Genomic DNA, 22,929 nt, shown 5'->3' with positions numbered 1-22,929 from the left:
GTAAAGCATTTATTGTAAACACTCAGTCAGCAAATGGTTTCACACAATCAATAACTGAACTCTAGGCCAATGGTTTATATATATAAAATATATGCTTGTTTTATTTTTAGAACCACAAAGGAGGTAAAAATATACTTTCTCAGAATGAGAGGTTGCATATAAATACTTTTGTTTTAAGCAATAAATTTGTGTAAACAGGCACAGTTGGTTGCAATAAACAATCCTATTTCCTAAACATAACAATGCATTGAGCTCAATGGTAAATTCAGGTTATTTGTAATAAATTACTTTTCAGATTACTTTTGGAATTCCAGGTCTGGCTCCTAGATCCAGCCTTGGGTCAGTATTCAGAATCAAGTGATGAAAGTCGACTTAATAACTGTTAATGATTTTTAAATAATATTTAGCTATTTCAAAAGTTAGCACTTAGAAAATATTTCAAAGAAAACATTCAATGGATCTCTATGGCAAGAAATTCAAATTGCAGGTAGAGTACTTTATCGTTACTTTAGTAATCCAGGACTGGGTACCTAGACCCAGGACTGGGGTCCTTATCAAAAACAGGTAAGTAATTTCGTTTGCAGAAATGGTACGATTTTAAAAGAATATTTCAAATTTGCAAAAATAGACACTTAGAAGAAATTTCACAGAAAAGCAGACAATGGTTTCCTATGGGAGAAAAATGAGTTAGAGGTAAGTATAGTTGTGGACACTTTTCAGAGTCAGGGCTGGGCACCAAGATCCAGCACTGGGAGCTCACCTAGGAGCAGGTGAGTAAATTCGTTTTTGTCACTTGGCTGATTTTTGGTGAATATTTGCAGTTTTGAAAAGTTCACACTTAGAAGATTTTTGAAGAAAAAGCCAGTCAATGTTACCCTATGAGGAAAATGAAGTTAGCGGTTTAAGGGTAAGTACTCGACTGGCAGAGTTGAAATTCCGGGCATAGACTCAGGGGTCCCCCAGTGTCAGGTAGGTACAGTTGGTTCACCCTCAGCGGTTTCAGGACGGCCGGGTGCAGAGAGAGTTAGGCCCAATGTTATCCCATGAGGGATTGGGGGGCCTTGGTTGGTGGCTGCTGTCTGGCAAGCCACACGGCTGTGGGAGCTGGGCTCCTGGCCACTTACTCAGGGCAAGTGGGGAAGTAGGTTAGTGTAGAGAGTGCACTGCCAGGGCCACTCGGGCGGCTGGGTGCAGGGTGCTTTTGAGCCGTCGGGCGCTCAATGGAAATCAATGGGAATGTTCCGGTTTGGAAAAAGGCTGCAAGCTCGGGGACGAGGATGCTTCAGGTGCCACCACCACTTCGAGAGGTAAGTTGGGTAGTTGTAGGTTAGGTGGGTACCCCGGGATTGGGCACAGGGGGCCGCAGGGCGCCGGGTGCAGGGGTGCCTTTTGATGTCGGGAATCTTACCCTCTTCTTGATCGCGGTTGGGGTGGCACTCTGTTCTGAGGCTGCAGGCTTCTTCCGGAATGTCGAGGGGGGTCCTGGGGTGCCGGACTCGGGGTCACAGTCGCCGTGGGGTCGTTCTCAGGGTCTTTGTCCACTCCGGCACTGGTCAGGCTTGGCTGGTGCAGAGTGTGTTGGGTCCGCGGTTCCGGGCTGCTGCCAGGGGTTAAAAATAGGTTTCTTGAGTAGAACCTCTACTCATGGGAGACCCAGGGGCTTAGAGCCAAAAGGTAGCCAGGTCCTCCGGGGTTGGTGAGGTTGCTGGCCACGAGAGATGCCGCGCTGGTGCAGGTTCGAGAGTCGACAGGCCGGTAGGGCTGGGGCCAAAGCAGTTGGTGTCTTCTTCTCTTTTTAGCAGCTGCAGGGCAGGTCCTTGTTCTTCTTGCTCTTCTTGTAGTTTTCTATTTGGAATCTGAGGAAGGAAGGTTCAGGGTGCCCCTAAATACTAGATTTAGGGGCGTTACAGGTAGGTGAAGGCCAGGGACCAATGGGTCCTTGTCCTGGGGTGGGTACACCCCCTATCCTGCCTCTCTCCTGTGGGAGGGGGGCAGTAGCCTAATCCTGATAGGGTAGGGCCTCCCATCTTCAAGATGGCGAGAGCCCGGAGATGTGCTTCACCTCGCCTCCCCCACCTGAGAGGTGGGGTGGGCAGGCTGGCACATCCCCTGTCCTTGTATGGGGTTTCCGGCCAAGCTTCCCGCCAGAGTGGGGGGTTGCAGTGGCCTGGGGAAACTCCAAATGGCGGCCTGCCTTTGAAGCTTCCCTTTGCTCATCCTGGGGTAGGAGATTTCTCACCTCACCCAGGATGTGCATTGTTGCAGGCCCGGGAGAGCAGGGGCTCTCCCACCCAGGGGTCCAGCAACGTGTCTGCTGTGTGGTAGCCTGGGCAGCCTCAGAGCAGACGTGGATTGTAAGTTAGCTGTAAGGGGGCATCTCTAAGATGCCCTCTGGGGTGCTTAGTACATTAAATCCTACACTGGCATCAGTGTGGGTTTAATGTGCTGAGAAGTTTGATACCAAACTTCCCAGGCTTCAGTGTTGCCAATATGGTGCTGTGGAGCTCGTGTTTGACAAGCTCTCAGCACCATGTACTCTTAAATGACAGCACTGCACTTACAGTGCCCAGGAATGGACCCGGGTAGTGTAGGGGCACAGGGCTCCTTCTCCTGTGCCCACACCATAGGCGTAATGCACCCAGCTAGAGGGGTGGCTGACATATGCCTTGGCAGTGTAGGTGATGGGCATGGTACACAGTAATGTGTGCCATGTCGACTCTTTGTTTTGTCCTGCACCCAGACACTCAGCCTGCAAGGGCAGTGTGTGTGTAAGGGTACAGGGCCTCTGAGGGTGGCACAATGAGTGCTGCAGCCCTTAGAGGCCTTCCCTGGCCACAAGGCCCTGGGTACCTAGGGTACCATTTACTAGGGGCTGACATGTGGCTAGGGTTTGCCAATTTGGAGTTTGTGTGGTTTAAGGAAGGAACATAGGCCCTGGGCACCTGATTGGCAGGAACCCAGGGTACACTCAATCAAAGTACATTCAGCAATTTAGCAGAAAGTGGGGGCATACCATGCAAGAAAGATGGCACTTTCTCACACATGCTATGCTGCAAAGTGGAAAAGATTTGTTGTTTACTGCCACAACAACACAATCAACCCTCTAAATGTGTCCATACAGCACATCATATGTTACTTGCTCCATCTACAAAGGTGTAACCTAGCATATACATCCATTCGGTTGCACCTCGCAGAAATTGCTGCTTATTTACAGAACAGGCAGCACCTGTCACTTTTCAAGGTGCCTGCTATCGAGGCCTTTATGGAAGGCCTCAAAAGAGTAATTCCACCCAGGGTACCACCTTCACCTGTCTGGAACTTGAATATAGTTCTCACAAGGTTAATGGGACCCCCTTTCGAACCATTACATAAATGTGAGCTGCAATTTCTTACATGGAAAACAGCTTTTCTAGTGGCCATCACTTCCCTCAGAAGGGTTAGTGAAATACAAGCACTCACTATACAGGAACCTTTTCTCCAAATGCATCAGAACAAGGTTGTACTCCGCACCAACCCAAAATTCCTACCCAAAGTCATTTCTCCCTTCCATCTGAACCAATCGGTAGAATTACCAGTCTTTTTCTCACAACCTCAAACTGTTGCGGAAAGGGCTTTACACACACTGGATGTTAAAAGGGCCTTACTTTACTATATCCAAAGAACACAACCTTTCAGAAAAACCAAACAGCTATTTGTCTCCTTCTCTTCACCACACAAGGGCAACCCTATTTCTAAATCAGGGATAGCTAGGTGGATTGTAAAATGCATACAGATTTTCTACCACAAAGCAAAACGCACGCTATCTGTTCCCCCTAAAGCCCACTCTACGAGGAAGATAGGGGCTTCTTTGGCTTTTCTAGGAAACATACCACTAGATGACATCTGCAAAGCAGCGACATGGTCAACACCACACACTTTCACAAAACATTACTGTGTAGATGTGCAAACCAAGCAACAAGCTAGTGTGGGCCAGGCTGTACTAAAAACACTGTTTCAAACAACTGCAACGGATGCCGGTGGTCGCCGCTAGGGTTGGGTACTGCTATATAGTCTATGCACAGTGTATAATCTGCAGCTCATATACCTCGAACGGAATATTACCAGTATGCATCTGTTCTTGGCATGTAGAGCTGCAGATCTACACATGCCCACCCGCCTCCCCGGCTACGTTTATCTGTTCCAGTCTTTCTTATTTAGATACCACACACATGGGTTTCTTTACTGTTATTACTACGCTCCATCTTTCCGTACTGGCGAAAAACAATCTGAGGATGGAGCCGAAGCCCATGCGCAATACGAACCAAATTGATGTATTTTAGCACCTATTCACCCCCCTACCCTGCCCTCCCATCTACCCCTCACCCTCTGCCACCACTGATCTGTGAAAAAGGCCTACCAGCAAGGGTGACCTACTTCCTTCTCTCCAAGGGAGCGATTGGGCCGCCTCTGTGTGCGCCTCTCAAATGGGGCCCTGTGCGTCTTCGATGTTTTAAATACAAGCTCCGTATTTTAAACATAATGACATAATTTAGTATCTGCTGCGTGAAACTTTGCAGTTTTCAACACATTCTCATTCTTTCCAGTTTCATCAGATCCAAAAAGTCAACAGTTCCACGTTCTTTGCGTAGGTCACGTGGTTGTGCACTTTTCAGTTATTGCTTGCTGCTTTACGCAGTTCAGCGAGTACTAACACGGCAACATCTTTGTTCAGTCGCATCGTATAAATGCACGTTAAAGACAAAAAGGATTGCTATAGAAATAGCCTCGATCAGCCACATTCTTTGAGCATTTGGGGACACTTGCAAAGTTAAGACAAAGCCCGTATGTTCGCAGCAGTGTTAGCCTTAATGACAACAATGACCTCCGGGCAAAACTTCCAATAAAGATTTACTAATCTGATTTAAATGTGTTATTGGATGAAAACAGCGGCCCAAATACGGCGATGAGGAAGGGACATGTAGCTGAATCTGCCAGCATTTCCCCTCGATGAAGCGGAGAACTCGACAAAGGACGAGGGAGAGTGTGTACCTCCCGATTTTAGATGCCTGCTTTAGATTCTCGGGGAGAGAGCGCTCTGAGGACTCAGCCCCCCACGAGGTGTCACTACTACAGCGCTGACCGGGGCACCATTCAATGCATCGCATCAGCCCGAGGCATCCCTTATGAAGTCTCAGTATGTGTTGGACTGCTTTGGCGCCATCAAGTGGCCAAGCAGTGCAACAAATGCAAAAAAATCAGTGACACTGTTTAAACTGGGTCAGCTGATTATCATCCGGTAGGGTACTGACAGTATGTGTGTATATATATATGTATATAAGCAAAACTTTACTCTCGCTTCACCCTCAGTCCTGGGGTTCGTCGCATCAAAGGAAAGCACGGCACCACAGAGAACACTCAATTAGTGTTTATTTAGCAGGTACACATCAGGAACACGCACAAAAAGACGGTCGACACGTTTCGGCACTCAGCCTTCAACATGGACCATAGAGTCTTAATGTCCAGAGTGTCTTTTTAAAGAAAACATTTACAAAAAATAGTAGAAAGTGAAAACATACTGGACGTAAATTGCATCGTCGATCATATTATATCATTTCAAAGTAAATATGAGTTTAGATCAAAGAGAACTACAATAGTTTATCCTCCATGGTGGCTGCTGATAATCTAGGTGATTTTTAAAGATTATTACAAGTGATATGTAACAATTGGAATTAAAGATAAGTCACAATAACGGTAAAGTACCTTTGGACAATGAGTAAATCAATTAGAATTTGACAATTGTTAATAATAAGATCCTGCTAAACAATGAATATCCACAGGGTCAGTGATTATATCATAATTTTTAACCACTCACTTATGACTTCCTAGGTAAAGATTCTCATAAAGTATGAATTGGTATCAATTGGCAAAGTTAATTAGTTGTCAAAAATTCATAATGCTACCAACCTAAAGTCATCTAAAGACAGATTCCAACTATTACAAAATAAAATTCGCATGTCCTATATCAGCAGTGATAAGAAGATGGATGAGTGGAGGGAGATGCAGTGAAGACAAATGACGATTTACAGTTTTAGATCAACAGTGGAGATTATGTACAAGAGCAGAGGGGGACAGGAAGGAGCCCATCATGAGTAGTCAGTTCAAATGTCTCAAAGGTGCACATGCAGTTCGGCATCCAAGTTGTGTCCTAATGGGTTTTCTGTACCCATTAGTAAAATCATTCTCGACTCTGCTCTTCTTAACTCAAGAATTCGGTTTCCACCCCTTTCTATCTGTTTGACAATTTGAATGCCAGAGTATTTAAGTTGATTACTGTCACTGGAGTGGAATTCAAAAAAATGTTTGGCCATAGGATATGTAAAGTCCTTATTCTTGATTGCGCGCAGATGTTGCAGGATGCGGAGTTTGAGTTTATTGATTGTGCTGCCTATATAATATTTTTGACATGGACATTCCAATCTGTAAATTACATATTTTGATTCACATGTGATGTGGTCTTTGATTTTTTCATTGTGGCCATTCTGTAATTGATAAGAAGTGATGTTTTTACCCTGTTCACACGCCTTACATTTTGAACACTTCCAGAATCCCGGTGTGGTTAACCATGATGTGGTAGTTGGCGGTTTTATTTCAAAGTGGCTGTGTGTAAGAATGTCTCCCAGAGAGGCAGTTTTTCGATAAGTGATTCTCGGTCGGGGAGGCAGAATTTTCTTAAGGGTTTCATCAAGCAGCAGTACTTCCCAGTATTTAGATATTGTTTTTTGGAATTCATTACTTTGATTGTTGAAATCAACTATGAGTCTCGTTGTTGTAGCAATGTCCTCTTTGTTATGGCTTGCTAAGTTAGGTTGGAGTAATTCATCTCTGTTTTATATATATATTATCTGCAGGCGGTCGCCAGTAGATAGTTATAGTCAGGACCTATTTTCCATAGGAAATCCGCAACATTCTATTGGGAATATCTTTGGCGCCGGTTGATGAATCTTCGCGAACTTTTCCAAACTTTTGGCCAGCTCCGCTCTGCTCCGCCCCTGAAAGTTTCGTGGTGATTCATCAAGCGGGGGCCGAGATAAAAGGGGGTCCCAAAACGCGTTTTCCCCATGCAATTTCCCATAGGGCCTGTTGTCGCAGCTACAGCCCGAACTGCTGAACGGAATTACACCAAATTTGGCAAGGAGGTAGTCCTCAGTTCAAACTCGTGCCTTTTGCTTAAATGGTGTAAATCCGTTCAGTAGTTACTGAGAAAATTAGAGTTAAAAGTTAGTGATATCTATGGCCAGGGAGGATCCGCGGATCCTCCCCGCACCCTCCCCGAACCCTCCCGAGCACGAGCTGAATGCTAATTGGCTGCCAACACTCGGAATCAGGAAGTGTTGGCAGCCATCTTGTGCCTCAGTAGAACCGAGGCACAAGAAAGCACAAAAACAAAGGCGCAAAACGCGACAAGGGGGCAGGGTAGAAACACCCTGACCCCCTAGGCCTGCTCAGGGGGTCCTACAAGGACCCCCAGGGCCCAAAATATTAAATATTAAAAAAAATCGGCGAGATTCGCGCACCCAGCGCGAATTTCGACCGAAAATTTTAAAAAAAAGCGCGGGGCTCCCGCGCTTCTTTGGTAATTGGCCCCCGGGGGGCCAAATCCAGGGGCAGAAATAAGTGTGGGGGGGTCCCAATCCCCCACCCCCCGGGGCTTATAGAAAATCGGTGGGGGGGCTCGCAGACCCCCAGCCCCTGGGACCGCCACCCCCGGGGGCTTATAGAAAATGGGTGGGGGGGCTCGCAGGCCCCCCCAGCCCGGGGACCGCCACCCCCCGGGGCAACTTGTCCATGTGGGAGGGGGGCCACGCGGCCCCCCTCCTGGAGCCAATGATGGCCCTGGGGACCGCCACCCCCCAGGGCCGGCTCCTGCAGTGTCCCGGGGTGCCCACCCCCGGGACACTACTGTTTGCAATGACAGGGCGGGAGCCTCGCGGCTCCCACCCTGTCATTGCAAACTGCTTTGCTTCATTGAAGCGAGAGCAGGGAAACCTGCTCTCGCTTCAATGAAGCAAAGCTGATTGCTTTTCCACATGGGGAGCAGCATGTTAGCTGCTCCCCATGTCGAAAAGCAATGCCGGCAGAAAAGATGGGGATCGGGCCGGAGGCCACGCCCCCTCCTTACACCACTCGGCAAACGCGCCCCCTGGCGCGTTTACAGAGGGGGAACTAATTCCCCTTGAATACTGGGGGTCCCTGAGGGCCAACTAGCCCACCAAGAACCTCCAGTATGCGCCAGGGGGCTGCGTTGCAGAGAGGTGTAATGAGGCCCCCCCCCCCCCGAATCAAGGAAGCCAGTCACCCACACACTTATAATCAGAAGACTGGACTACAGAAACACCCTCTAATTGGGGATCAACAAGTCTCTACTCCACAAACTCCAGACCATATAGAGAACACAGCAGCCAGACTTGTCCTCGGCATCCCTCGACACGAACACATCACCCAACAACTGCGCAACCTCTACTGGCTCCCCGTCTAGAAGAGTCACTTTCCAGATTCTCACACCTACAAACGCCTCCACAACACTGGACCCCAATATCTCAGCGAATCACCTTCCACGCACCCAAGAGAAACCTTCAATCCGCCTACCTCGCCCTCGCTAAAACCCAGCCCATCGGCAGAACCATAACAGGTTCAAGAACCTTCTCCTATATCGCGGCCAAGACCTGGAACAAACTCCCCGTCGAGAGCAGACGTGCCCCCTCCCTGAACATCTTCAGGAAGACACTCAAGACCTGGCTCTTCGACTGAGCGAAGCTGCTCACCTCCACCCAGCGCCTTGATGCCCTCACGGGTGAGTAGCGTGCTTAAAACTCCCTGATTGATTGATTGTAGGTTTGTGTATTTGTATTTTGTGTTATTTACAACCTTTTCCTCTCCTTTTTAACACCTCTACATTTATTAAATCACCTTTTTGTGTCCAGTTTTAAATGTACAGCCAATTAGAAGTAATTAGTCTATTTGTTTATTTGTTCTCAGACTTCTAAAAAAGACCATCATCTTTTGTGTCTCCTGTTTTGGTGGAGGAGATAGCCTTCCCACCTTCCACTTTGCAAACTATACTACCCATTGTCTCCTCACTCTTTAGTGTATTATAGCTGTGTATGAAGTACATAAATAAGACGCTTCTCTTGTTGTTTCTACATCTTCAGGTTAACAACAGTGATGAGCCCTCCAATGGATTTTGTGGCTTCTTGTGTTCGGTGTCTTACAGTGCTAGCTACCCGTATGCCAGCAAAGGTAGGTCATTAACCATTCTGCTTCTCTCATGACTGGTGAGGTGTCTAAACCCAAAATCAAATGTTACCATTCATCCTTGATCTCCATGACGCTGTGTTTTATGTGTGCAGTATTCCGAAACGGGTAGCAAAAAACCTATTTAAAATAATATGTGCGTCTCAAGGCTCACTTTTTAACATGATGTATTGGAGGCATCTAGCTGCAGATTCCCCACCTTTAGCATATTCTCAGGCGCCAGACTGGATCTGGAAGATTTTTCAAAATAGCCCTTTCGTGCCAGTAGTTAGTGTCATGGGGCTCCTCTGCAACTCCACCACTCCCCAGAAGTGACGAAAGCCACATACAGGCGCCACCCAAGTTACCAGTGTGAAAAGGAATATGTCTTACAGGGTTTAAGTACTGTATGGATGTTTGCAAATAATTGCCACACAAGGTATGCCGCTAGTGTTTACGGTGAGGCCACTACTCCCAAGTCGTATATGGAATGGACGCTTGTGCACCCAAAGGCTATCCGGGGTCACTGCGTCGCCGAGTACCGAAGGAAGTGGCGTAATGACTGCTCCCGCTTGAGATCAGAGACCGACTCAGTCCCACTCTCTTGGCCGGTCCTGCAACATGTCGTTGTAAAGCTCAAAGTCTTCAGTTAAGTCTAAAAAGAAACACAAGATGCCTTTTAAGTGGGTCTTGTCCCAGTCTTACCGCTCTCCATCTGAGAAGTAGCGAGGATGTCGGTGTGCTCTGTGGTCTTCATTCCTGTGCCCTGCTGAGGAGCCAGTTCCAATGTGGATTCTGATGTGCTCGGAATTTCTGGGCCGGTCAGCGACATCACAACAGATTGAGGTGTTTTAGGAGGCCATGTTTCACATCTTTGGTACCCTACTGGCTCCCTCTGGTGCAGCATCAGTGCCCGTGGATCCACGGAGGCCTCGATTTGGGTTACTGGTGGCAGGTCTTCCTTATCGCCTCCTGAAACTGGTAGCATCCATTGCGGTCACAGCAAACACAAGAAGATGATGGACGGAGTGCTGAAACTTTGCAAACACTCACCCCCAGTCACAGATCTGGGTTGAATCCATCATCCTTCTTTAGCTCACTTTGCCAACCATTGCGGTTCCTGCTGCGTCGAGTCTGGAGGAGGATGTTTAGCTTGTAATTCTGTCCGACTCAGTCAAATGCGTCTCGAACTCGGTCGCGCTTGAGTTCAGCCCCTGATTGCTGGTTCATACCTTACCCTAACATTACTTTCTGATGGATACTTTTAACTGTAGATTCCTTACCGTTAGAATATGCCCAGCTGTCATACTGTATCAGGAATTTTTCACATCAGTGCTCCTGCACGCTGTATGTCTCCGTGTTGACTTAGTTCTGCCCCAGAAGTGATGAAGCAGGGCCGCATATAAGGTCCACCCCTATGTGCCTACCTCATTTACTTTTTCTGTGCCTTCAAATGCAGATCAAGAGCTCTATGCTCTGTTTTCAGTACACTGGCAACATTATTCTTCACAAAATTGCAATCCAGTAGGCATGGAAATAGTGGCCTCATTCACAAACCGGTTTCAAACCATACTGTGACTTTCAGAAACCGATATCTGTGACAACCCCGCACAAGACTTCGTCTTGTGAAGAATGCACCCTCATGAACCCAAAGGTGGTCTGGGAACGTGAAGCAAAGTTTTATGTGGCCAAGCTTCGGAAAAGCATGCATGTCCTACTCCCTTTCGAAGTCGATGGAACGGACCCTTTCCTGCTCTTGAATCCGCTCTTACGACCGGTCCTCTTTGCGGGTGAGGTTGACTGGTAAGGTGAAGTCCAAATCGAAGCAGAAACACTAGAGAGCCTATCTGGACACATTCCAATTGTGCCACTCTGTCATCAGATTAGTCTCCAGGGCATAAAGGTGCCACCATGTCTCGCTCCTTATCTCCCATTGAGGCTCAGATTCCCCTGTAAGTCCAAATGCTCCCTGAGCTCCCTGGGTTATTGGCGAACCTGAAACAGATTGCGCATTTTTGGCACTTTTCCAGGTCCTTCTGACGTGCCTTCAGTAAGACCTTTATTTGGCCCTGACTTTTTGTGTGTGTACTCCCTTCAAGCCAATGTACGTCTGGCTGTTTCCTCTTTTGACTCTGAAAACTGTCTTCCTTGTTGTGATCACTTCAGCTTGTCACATGAGTGAGCTGCAGGTTCTTTTGGTGCAACCGCCCTACACTGTATTTTTTCCAGACAAACTGTTGCTTAAGACCAAGGTGGCCTTCTTGGTGAAAGTTGTGACTCCTTTCCACATTTGGCAATCCTTCACCCACCCAATAGTCTTTGCCTGCTTTACCCCTCGAAAGATGAGGAGAGACTGCATTGGCTGGTCCCCTAAAAAGCTCTAAGCTTTGAATGATCGCACCGAAGGCCATTGTGTGGATGATCTTGTTTTTATGGTGATCTCTGTGGCAAAGAATGTTAATGAGGTCCAGATAAGATCTTTGTGCAAGTGCTTGCTTGTTTGCATCTAGGTCTGCTTCGCATTGGTGACAAATCAGCCTCTGGTAGGACTGAGGGCCCATTCCTTGAGGGCCAAGGCTGCCACCCCAGTGTTGGCACACAAAGTGCGTGTCCGTGACAGTTGTCAGGCTTCGACGTGGGAATCTTTGCGCACGTTAACGAAGCACTACTGCTTTGACAGCCAGGTCTGGTGGAAAGGACATGTTGCCTTTTTGGTTCTGCAGTACTTTTTGGCTTAGCCCACTCCATAGGCCCTTCATCTTGGGAAGTACTGCTTTGGTGTATTTTCTAAAAGATGTGGTAAGAAGCATCCATCAGAAGAACAAGTTATTTACCTTCAGTAATGCTCTTTCTGGTGGATCTAACAGCAGACTCGTCACTGCCTCCCCATTTCTATGAAGTGGTTTCTCTTTACCATCTAAAACGTTTCCAAATGAGAGATCTGCATTCTGGTGCTGCCAAATGTTTTCTGCACTGTGTCCGAAGGTGCAGAAGGAGCCAAGAAAGAGACTGACCTCTGCCTTGGGTCCCGTGGCTCCAGTTACACTGCGCTGGCCCTTCTAGCTTTTGGGTGCAGGCCAAGCTACTACCAGGAGCATTTTCAGCACATCTGCCGGCCTCTAAAGGGGTCATTTTGTGGGAGCTGGATTTCCTAGGTCTCTGCGTCAAGCTTCTTCTGCTTGGATTCATGTGCTCCTCTTCTGCTGGTGGTGGCATCTTGCACAGCCCCTCCAGTACCAGTCAGCAGAGCAATGTCCTGCCTGCACTCTCCAGGCCCATGTCCTCCTGGTTGTTTAGTTGAGTACCTGGGGTGGGAAGGCAGTGGAGTCCAGGCCTTCCATCAACCGGTCCTCTGGAGACGTTAGAGGGCCAACACTACTGGCCGTGGAGGCACCCGTCCTGGTCAGCAGCCAATGGCAAAGTCTTTAGTCCATCTTAGCTGGGCACCAGGTGGCTTTTCTTTCGAGCGGGTCATCCTTTTCGCTGCTGTTGCCTTGCAAGCCCAGGGTCTTCTCAACTGTGTCTCTTGTGCAGGAACCTTTTGCTGGGGTGGCCAGGCACCCTTGGCAAATCACAGCCTAGGATACCCCATCATCCCTTTACCTCTGTCCTACCCTCTTGTACATTATTCTTGGACAATCCATCATGGTGATTTGACATTTGCTCTGGATAGGTCTCCGCTCTGCCCCTTGCTGGCATCACTAACAGATCCCTACCCACCAAAACTTCAAAGGCGAGCCCCTCCTGTGTTGGCTCTAAAGGTCTGGGCTTCCTCCTTTGTTCAGTGGGCCTGGACTTTCCTAGCCCTGGCACAGTGTGGCAAACTAATTATCAGATGCAGATTTTCCCTACACCCTTTTTTTAAAATTATTTTGTTTATTGAAAGTTTCATAGAACAGAACCATCAGAGATATCATTACATATCGCACAGAATACAGAAGAGCCAATCAACACAAGTGTACACAAAGTCAAGGTGGCCATAAAATACAAGTACATCGATGAGCAAGGCAGTCACGTGAGTACAATGGCAGAAATGGCATTAATCAGCAGTGTTAGCCAGCAGGTAGGCAGTAAAGGGGGCCCAATGTCCAGCGGACGGGATGCGCTGGGCAGCTCCTCCGCATAACACGTGAGTTGATCACAACAGTAGGTTACATCTTGCAGCCAGTGTGCCAATTTAGGTGCTGGGCGGCCATCCCAGTGCAGTGAGACCCTACGCTTCGCCAACTGTTGCGCCAGCGCCACAAGTTTGCGATTCACAGTCTTAAGATGCAGTACATGTCCCAACAAACAAACTTTCATATTACATGCGACTACCTCACCCACCATAGTTGACAACGTGGTCGTGACCTCACCCCAAAAGTCTGCTACTTTTGCACAGGCCCAGGCTAAGTGCTGAAAATCTGCGTTGTCAGCCCCACATCTTTTACAGCAATGAGAGTCTCGCAAACCGAATTTATACAATTGTACTGGGGTATAGTATACCTGATGGACATATTCATAGTGAACATATTTAAGATTACCATTTGCAGCAAATGTGAGACGGCAACTCATTTCCCACTCCTCTTCCTTCAGTGGTTGTGGTAGGATAGCATTCCACTTTGCTAGCTGCAATTAATGCCTCATCACATTGTGAGGCTGTATACAAGCATGAAACAAGCTTTGTAGTGTTTTGTGCAGTGTACAGAGATTGCAGAGCTTCTAGTGGTGGTGGTTCCGCTGGGAAACTGGGATACAATGTTTTTAATGCTGCCCGCAACCTGCTGTAAATAAATGTCAGCATAACGACATTTTCCCTATCCCCCACAAAGTCATTGAATTGCAGAAACTGGCCATTTGGGCATACATCACCCATAGTGTGCGCCCCAGCAACATGCATCATTTTAAGTGATCCCTCCCATCTCACCAGTCACCGATATATCCATATGATGGACTAGAGGCATCGCCGGTGCATATAGTGGTAACGTCTTAGCCCGACGTCCCAGTTCTTGCCATGCCTGATATGTACACCTCACCGGGTCAATTTCGGCCCTTTCAAGAACTGTAGTGTTATTCACTACCATTGCCTTAAGGGGTATTGGATGGGTGGCGCCCGCTTCTACTGCAACGTGTGGTGTATACTGCAGAGCTTTTTGCCAATAATATGCGTAGTGCGCCTGGGCACAAAGATAGTATAACTGCATATCAGGTACAGCAAAACCTCCCATTGTATACTGTCTTCTGAGCGTCTTCCATTTTACTCTTGGTTTTTTACCCCCCCCATGCCAACGTAATTAACAGTGACCGTAGCGTAGAGAAAAAATGCTGCATGAGGCTTATAGGTATGTTCACAAAAAAATATAAAAACCATGGCAGCACCATCACTTTGATGAGCGCCACTCTGTCCGCAAAAGTAAGTGGCAGTTTAATCCATCTAGCTATTTGGTCTTCTAGCTGCGTAATTGCAGTACCAAAATTGGTGCTAATAACGACTTGAGAGTCCCTATGAGCCCAGATACCCAAGTACTTGACTGGCTTGTCCATGCTAGAGTACATTCCAACTCGAGTAGTACTGTCCGTCAAGGGTAATACAATCGATTTATTCCAATTTATGGCAAAGCCAGAATACCATTCAAACCTTACATATTTCCGAATCAACCTGTCTAGATGCGCTGCCGGATCACGCACGTACAGGACCATGTCATCTGCATACATGGACACTTCTAACGGCCGTTGTAAAAAACGCAGTGCTGCATCGGCGTGCCGTTGCTGCAGAATACAGGCCAGAGGCTTGATAACTAACGCAAAAAGTAAAGGCGACAGTGGGCACCCTTGTTTCGTGCCACGCCTAATCGGTATCGCGCCTGAGGTCTGGCCATTATCCCGAATTCGGGCCACTGGGCTAGTGTATAGCAACTTAATCCAATTAGTATAAAAGTAGGAAACCCCCATACGATGCAGCACCGCAAGCATGTAAGTCCACGCGATGGAATCAAATGCCTTCGCGGCATCCAGTAGAACTGCAGCCGCTGGCATTTCAGGTTTCAGGAGATGTAACACTGCGAATAGAGTCCTGAGGTTGTGAGCAGTGAAGCGGGCCGGGATAAACCCTGACTGGTCAGGTAAGACCATAACCGATATTAGCAGGTGCAGTCTAGTCGCTAGCACTTTCGCGAGGATTTTGACATCCGTGTTAATCAGCGATAAAGGTCTATATGAGTCGCACTTGTCTGGGGCTTTCCCTGGCTTCAATAGTGTTATAATGAGAGCCTCACGTAGGGTATCCGGGTGTCGCTGCTGTTCATATGCCTCATCAAACATAGCCTGCAGCTGTGGCACCAAGACAGCCACATACTCCTTATAGAACTCTGCCGGAAGTCCATCCGTGCCTGTAGCTTTACCATTTGGCAGTTCTGCGATAGCATCCCTAATCTCACCCGCTGTCAACGGATGCATCAGGAAGTCCTGTTGCCCTTTCGACAACCATACCTGGGCAATGTCATCAAAGTACTGGGCAATGTCGTCCTCATTCACAGTATGCCTAGCCTCATACATATCTCTGTAGTGTTGTGTAAATGTGCCAAGTATCCCCGGTGTATCACAATGAGTGTGCTCCCCCTCTGTAATCGATTGGACCAAACAACGTTAGGTCCACGACTCTGTAATTCTGCTCGCTAATGCATGAGCAGGACGACCCCCTTCCCCATAATATAGGGCTTGCCAACGTCTGGACATATGTTTCACCTCGCGCTCTGCTAACTCATTGTATTCAGTAACTTGAACGTATAAAGGGGAGCAGGGCCGCATCAGCCGTCTCTTCATACTGCCGCTCTAGTTGACCCAATTCCCTTTCCAGCCGTGTCATTGAGCCACGGAGCGATTTGAGCACCCCAGCTAGTAGGCCTATGCACACGCCCCGTATAGTGACCTTAAAGGCCTCCCATAGAGTGCCGAGACTCTGCACTGATCCTACATTTTCAGTGAAGTAATTGTCTATAGCTTCACGCACTCCCTCCCTGAACACTTGATCTAACAGTTCGGAGGGTTGCAGACCCCACTGAAATTGGGGTGGCGTGTAAGTGGGCATCGTCATGGTAAGTTGTACTGGGAAATGATCGGATAAGGTACGAGGAAGGTGCACAGCCCCGGTGATCCACGTGCTAACATCCGCAGTAGTCAGCCAGTAGTCAATACGGGACCACGAATTGTGGGCATATGAATGACATGTACCCTCTTGTACCCCAGGGTGTCTCAATTGCCAAGTGTCTAGAAGGCCTAGATCTTTCATAGCAGTGTGAATTGCTTGTGTTGCTTTCTTTTTGACAGGGACTGAAGCGGTACGGCGGTCTAGTGCAGGATCTAATATCGCATTAAAATCCCCCCTACATACAAGTTCAGTAGGCGGTAACCGATATATTTTGTTCCATAACTCTGCATAGAAATCAGGGTCATCTATATTCAGCCCATAAACATTAACTATTGTAACTAGCTTACCACACAGCTTGCCTTGAATGATTATATAGCGGCCATTATCATCAATTTCCTCATACGTGCTAACAAAGGGGACATTCTTTTTTATTAAGACCATAACCCCACGTGCATATGAGGAATAGGAGGAGGCAAATTGGGCACCTGCCCATTTAGTGGCTACAGAGGATGCTGCCACCTTGGTGAGCGGTTTCCTGTAATAATGCCACTTGTATGTTATGGCGGTCAAGGTACGCCAACACTTGCCTAGCTTTCTTTGGATTATTGAGCCCTCTAACATTCCATGTTATCCAGTGTAGTCTACCCTCTGCTTGTGACATTTGCACGTTTCACAACAATATACTCGGCATGTATAGCATGTGACCTGTGTACACCAATCGCCCACCAGCGTTGTATTCTGTTAGTCAAAGGTGAATCTCTGAACAATGCCACAACGAAAACCCCCACCCACCCCAGCATCCCAATCCCACTGAGGAGACGCACATAACTAAACAGCAAAACTAAACCCTCCCTCCCACCCAGCCCACAGCAAGCAGCTAATCCGCTCACTGCAGTTAGTAACTGTGCGGGGAACACCCTCATGGAGGACACCAGGCGCCCAATGACTCCCTTGATGTAATTAGGGGGGGTCAGGCCACACTCGAAGCTCTCTCTGCAATAAGTCGTACCATCATGGGACCTACATCAGGTTGCCTCAGAGGTCCCCAGGCAGGATACAGTAAGTTGCGTCACCCACCCTAACACTTGAGCAACAATATCGGGAACATAGACAATTAATCATGTCAAGATAGCTATCAATTCAATTCTACGTGTGATACAGCTGTGTGTGGAAGTCAAATTATAACAGCCATTGATGGCGGGGACCACTCTCCACAATGCATTATTTACCGCGGTGCCCAGCGCAGACAAAAGATGACAATATCATTACATCCCAACCTCATTCTCGAGCCAATGAGTCATCAAAACCTCGCATCCATCACCAACGGGGGTGATAAAATGTCCCCCTTCTCCACTACAATACCAGTTCAGCCAAGACAGTCGCCCAGTCCATCAGTCTTCGTTGTCCGCCTCCTCCCCATCTGCCCTTGCTGTTACTCTGCGCTAAAGTTGTTTGATGAAGTGCAGAGCGTCCTTTGGAGTCGTGAATAATCTGGTCTTATCGCCATGCTGGATCGGAGTCGCGCTGGGTAGAGCATGGTGTATTGTATCTCCAGTGCTTGCAGCCGTTTTTTAACCGGTTGGAACTCGCATCTCTCCTGCTGCACCGCTGACGTGAAGTCTGGGAACAGCTGAACATCCATGCCCCTGGTATTTGGTAGCGCCCATCTCCCTCGCCAGTCAAAGTGCTGCATCACGATCCCGATAGTTAAGCAGTCTGGCGATTATTGGCCGGGGGGCTGCCCCCGGAACAGGCCGGGGCGCCAAGGATCTATGCGCCCGCTCAACTACCAACATGGTGGAGAAGTTCTCTGCGCCGAACAAAGTTTTGAGCATGTCCTCAATATATAGCTCCATCCTCCCTACACTGGTGGACTCCGGGACCCCAAGAACGCACAGATTATTACGTCTGGACCTGGCTTCCAAGTCTTCATTCTTCGCATTTATCACTGATAGTAACTTCTCCATCTGCGCGCAAGATTTAGCAGTGCTATCCACTTTGTCTTCAGCGTTGTAAATACGTTGTTCGGCCTCTGCTAAGCGTATACCATGCTTGTCCAATTTGGACGCCATGTTGTCCATGCGGAGATTGAGAGTGTCGATTTTACCATCAATGGTTTGTAAACTGGTTTGTAAACTCTGTTGCATGGTCAACAACATTCGTTCCAGCTTACTGGTGCCACCAGCCTCCATGTCTGTCTGTGTCTGATGCTGCTTGTTGTTTTTTTGAGGCGCTTTGATTCAAAAGACAGCTTTGGCTGTACATGCTTATCTGGTTTTCCCATCTCGGCGATGAGGCTGCATGGTGCACCGTTGTATTGCAAGCACAACTCCACTATATAGGCCTGGGCTCCCACCGCGCTACACTCAGTGACCACAGGCCAGCAACACGCAGCAAGACCACAATCACACTGACGTGGGAGTTGTAAGATATGCACCCTCAGATTGTGCTCAGTCACTCCCTGACCCTCACTACCTCCGAGGGAAGCCACCAGAAGCTTCTATGTAAGCGCTGTAAAATGGCACGCAGGAGAGATGAACATGAAGGGCACTGGCGTGCCCCTGCGGACAGGCAAATCCAAGCGGGTTCCAGTACTCACTGCGTGTATCTGAAGTAGCAGGCAAATGTATATTGGTAGGCCTTGGGAACAAGAAATGTACATTTACATTGGCCATATTTGCCCGGGAACAGTCTCCGCCATTTCCCGCTGTGTGTATCCTAAAATGGCAGGCACCAGGAGCGCTGTACTTCTTCGTAGGGATCCCCAGTATATGTGTGCCCGTCGTTGCAGGGCGCAATGTTGTCAAACAGTGTTGCTGGTAAGCCGGCACTCACCCACAGTGTCTGGCACTCCCGGCGGCCGCGGATTTCCCAGCGCCAGAGCCAGGACGCACCCACCAGGGCAGCGCGGTCCGCCCCGGACTCGCTCTCCTCACCGGCGATGATCCGTGGCGGGGCTGCTCCACTATCCGTGCCTCACAGCGGGTCGCAGATCCGTTCTGATCTCACCGCGCCTTTCACAGCAATCCCTGCCGCACGAGCAGTGTCTGGAGCTCAGCAGCAAGCCTCGATGAGCGGCCACAGCTAACACAGGGCCCCGGTCGCCATTTTCTGCAGGTAACGCGAGTCGGCTCTGACAGACAGTTTAGAGCGTGCAGAGCTCACCAATATTCGCCACGGGGACATCCGTTTGTTGCCCACTGTTAGGGGAACCAAACCCGCCGCAATTTACCATTGGATGCCACAGAGAGAAGCAGGTTATTTGTCAGATTTTGGCCCTGACAGGCAGAGCTGCACTAATGCGCGGCCATGTTGCTTCGGGCTCTCTAGCGCCCCCCCACACCCTTAATTTCTCAGGAACTGGGTCAATCAATGATAATTACTTTTTCTGATGGATACATCTACCTGCCTATTCCTCACCATTTGAATATCACATACGACAGCATATCCCTGAAACTTTCTCTATTGCTACCAAGTTGTCTGGGGTATTTGAATCCGTATGGCTTCGCATGCTGCTGCGCGTGATGTCACTGGACCAATAAGAAGCCCCTGTTGGTGTCCTGCTGTCAGTTCCTTTTTTCCCCACGCTTTTGACAGGTAACAGTTTTTGTATGACTCCCCATTAGGCAATGTTCGAAGTCTTTTGACCTCTTTTCGAATGTGATATTTAAAAACAAATGATTTTTTAGCTACCTTGTAAATCAGGGTTCAAGCCCTTGAAGGACTGTGAAGGTCAGATGTTTTTCACTGACCCTCATTATATTTGACTTGGGTGTCTATGATTGGATCATGATGTCCAGGCTTGTTCTTTGTGTCCGAAGATGAATCCGAAAGCCTAGAAAGAAAGGTAGGCAAAGCGGTTCATGGCTAGAGCGAGGCATGAGAAGAGAGGAGTGAGGACGTCCAAAGTCTCTTCCTACTTCCAAGTTACTGTCTCCCCATTCACTTAGGTCAGCAAGGAAGAAGCACAAGAAGTGGGGTTACGTCTCTTAACATTGATCTTCCAAAGACAAGTCGTTGAGGTCTGTGTCTCCACATCCTTCTTCTGAGGATGGTCGACAAGTCACTCCGATTCTGTCTCCATTGCCTTTCCCAGCATCACTTTCGGTGCTGCAGCTGACTTTCGCCTGAGCATCAAGATATGATAGTGGTCTTGGATCCGGCGTCTCAACCTCAGCAGGAGCAAATGTACCCAGCCTTTCCTGCTCCAGGTGGGGACCCTTTCCACTTTTTGATTGCTATGTTTAGCATTTTCAATAGAGCGATGGCCTCTAGCTGGTGCTCCTGTGGGCCCTACGGGTCCGCTTTCGTTTTCTTTCTGAGTCTTTCCAATGACTTATGAACAGGCTCCTTTAATGCCGATGGCCCAGGTTTCCTGGCCAAGAGATGTTCCGAGGGAAAAGACTCCTCCTTTATCTATCCCGCCTGTTGAGATGTCTACAATGCCGAGTATGCCTTCTCCAGCACCGGCTGGATCAGTTCAGACGTTGCATGCTTTGAATCCTGTTCTTCTTACCTCTCCAGCATAGTTACTGACATCACTGGTGCCTATGTTATCGGTACTGTTACTGATGTGGTATCGTAGATCTGGAAGAAACATGTTAGTTATAGATTACTTACCTTGGAATTACCCCCAGGCGGCAGACTGAATACGGAAAGTTTTTTCGTCAGCAGTACCACTGCGCATCTGAAGGTGGTGCCGGTCGGCTCCGTGTTCGTCGTTGGTGTCATGCTTGCCAGGATGACGTTGCGGCAGCTACTTAGACTCCGCCCTCGCGTGCTGACGTCAGTTCTTTCTTTTTCTATGTCGGCCAGCGCAGATTCGGGAAGAGTGGTACATCAGTCATTTTTTTACTAACTTTTTCTCGACTTTTGTTGACTACTTTTTTTGAGTCTACGACTCCGAAAAGGTGCACAAGGGATACTTGGTTTCAAGGCCTGAGCTTCCTGTCACTGCATGATGTCAGTGACGGATCCGCACCGTGTGTCTTTTTTTCCTGGAGCGCGACCACGACCCCAAGTCGTGCTCTGAGTGCCGGTCGATAGTGCCGAAGGCTTTGCAGGATCGGTCCTGAAAGCTGCTTGAACATCGGCTGTTGGCTCCGCGCCATTTGAGGTCCCGGTCGAGAGGGAGGTCAAGGGACCCGTCGCAGAGCCACCACCATTCCGAAATTATCGAAGACTTCGAACTCTGGGTCGGGGAAGTCGATGCATAACAAGAAGTCGAAGAAACAGTCGCTCTTCGACTTCTCCTGGTCAGTCGGCCGATCTGCTGAGGCATGCGGGTGGTGTCCCTCCCGCACCTCCGCGCGTGGAGGCTGAAGAGTCGACTCAGAGTTTCCCTCTCTTGCTGGGACCCGAAGCGACTCCCGCCCAGCTTTGTAAGTTCTACGAGGCGATGCATGCCATTTTTGGGCGGACCTACCCCGCCGGCTTTCTTTCGGGCCCCGCGGACTCGGTTGGGGGGCCTAGGTCTTCGCTGCTGGCGGCTCCGACGCTGCAGGTCCCCCTTGGATCAAGGCCTGGATCCGGATTGGCGCCAGTTGACCTTGTTACGCATCCACCGGCGCTGCTTCAGACGGCACCACTTCCGCGCTTGACACCGGTCGGACCCCCGGGCCGGCGTCGACCCCGGCCTCCATCCCGACGTGGACATGGAGCCGGACCGGTGTTGTCCAACGTTGGATGCGGCGTCGGGTGGGGTTTTTGTGCCCCTGTTCACTCCTGGGGTCTCTTTTCACTCCTGGTGTCCCTTTTCAACCACCATGATGAGGAGCACTGGGAGGGATCAGATGACCCTTTAACTGACCAGTTGGACAGTGAACAGGACTGGAAAGAGGAACTGGGGATGCCAGTGGTTTGGACACCTCCCCTGACCATGGCATGTTGTCTCCTCCTACCGTGGCTACTGAGGAGGGTGTGTCATATGCAGTGGTGTTGCGTAGGGCAGCAGAGGCTCTCAACCTCAAGCTTCCTACGGTCAGGACTAACCACCTGTCTAAGGTGCTTCAACCGGCTGCGAGCTCTTCGGAGCTGCTGCTGCCGTTTAATGAGGCCCTCACAGACATCCTTTTGGGCACGTGGTCCAGGCCCAACACAGGTTATCCCGTGGACCGGATGATTGCCTGATGCCACTGCCCGGCTTCGGGCGACCCCACTTTCATCTCCCAACATCACACCCCGGAGAGCTTGGTAGTCCAAGCTTCCACTTCCAAGAGCGCCTTCCCTACCGCTCCACCGTAAAGGGAATCCAAGAAGCTGGACCACCTTGGCAAGAAAATGTTTTCTTCCACCAGCTTAGGGCTGCGGTCCGTAAACACCGCATGTCTCTTGGGCCGTTATTCTCACTCCGTGTGGGACAGTGTAGGTTACGGTGGCGCAAGTTCTTCCTCAGTGTCCGGAGGAGGCCCGGGCAGTGCTCTCCCAGGCTGTTGCCGCCAGGAGGGATGCAGCAAAGTTCACGATTAGCTGTGGACTGGACACTGCCGACTCTCTGGGCAGGACCATTTCAACGGCTGTAGCGCTTTGTCGCT

The 22,929-nt window shown here is 49.0% G+C and overlaps 1 protein-coding gene across 2 annotated transcripts in view; it reads left to right on the top strand.

Annotated features, from left to right (window-relative positions):
• The window catches only part of NUP188 (nucleoporin 188), a 1,223,536-nt gene that overhangs the window by 406,472 nt on the left and 794,135 nt on the right, over window positions 1–22,929 (top strand). For both annotated transcript variants that reach the window (XM_085614037.1, XM_085614036.1), the window contains exon 18: window positions 9,189–9,276. In XM_085614037.1, coding sequence (XP_085470163.1) covers window positions 9,189–9,276 — 88 coding nt within the window. The remainder of the gene's footprint in view (window positions 1–9,188; window positions 9,277–22,929) is intronic.

Source organism: Triturus cristatus, chromosome 1_2 (assembly GCF_964204655.1).
Source record: "Triturus cristatus chromosome 1_2, aTriCri1.1, whole genome shotgun sequence".
NCBI classification, from domain to species: Eukaryota; Metazoa; Chordata; class Amphibia; order Caudata; family Salamandridae; genus Triturus; species Triturus cristatus.
The sequence above is the reverse complement of the archived record's forward strand: the minus strand, read 5'-3'. Positions and strand labels throughout refer to the sequence as shown.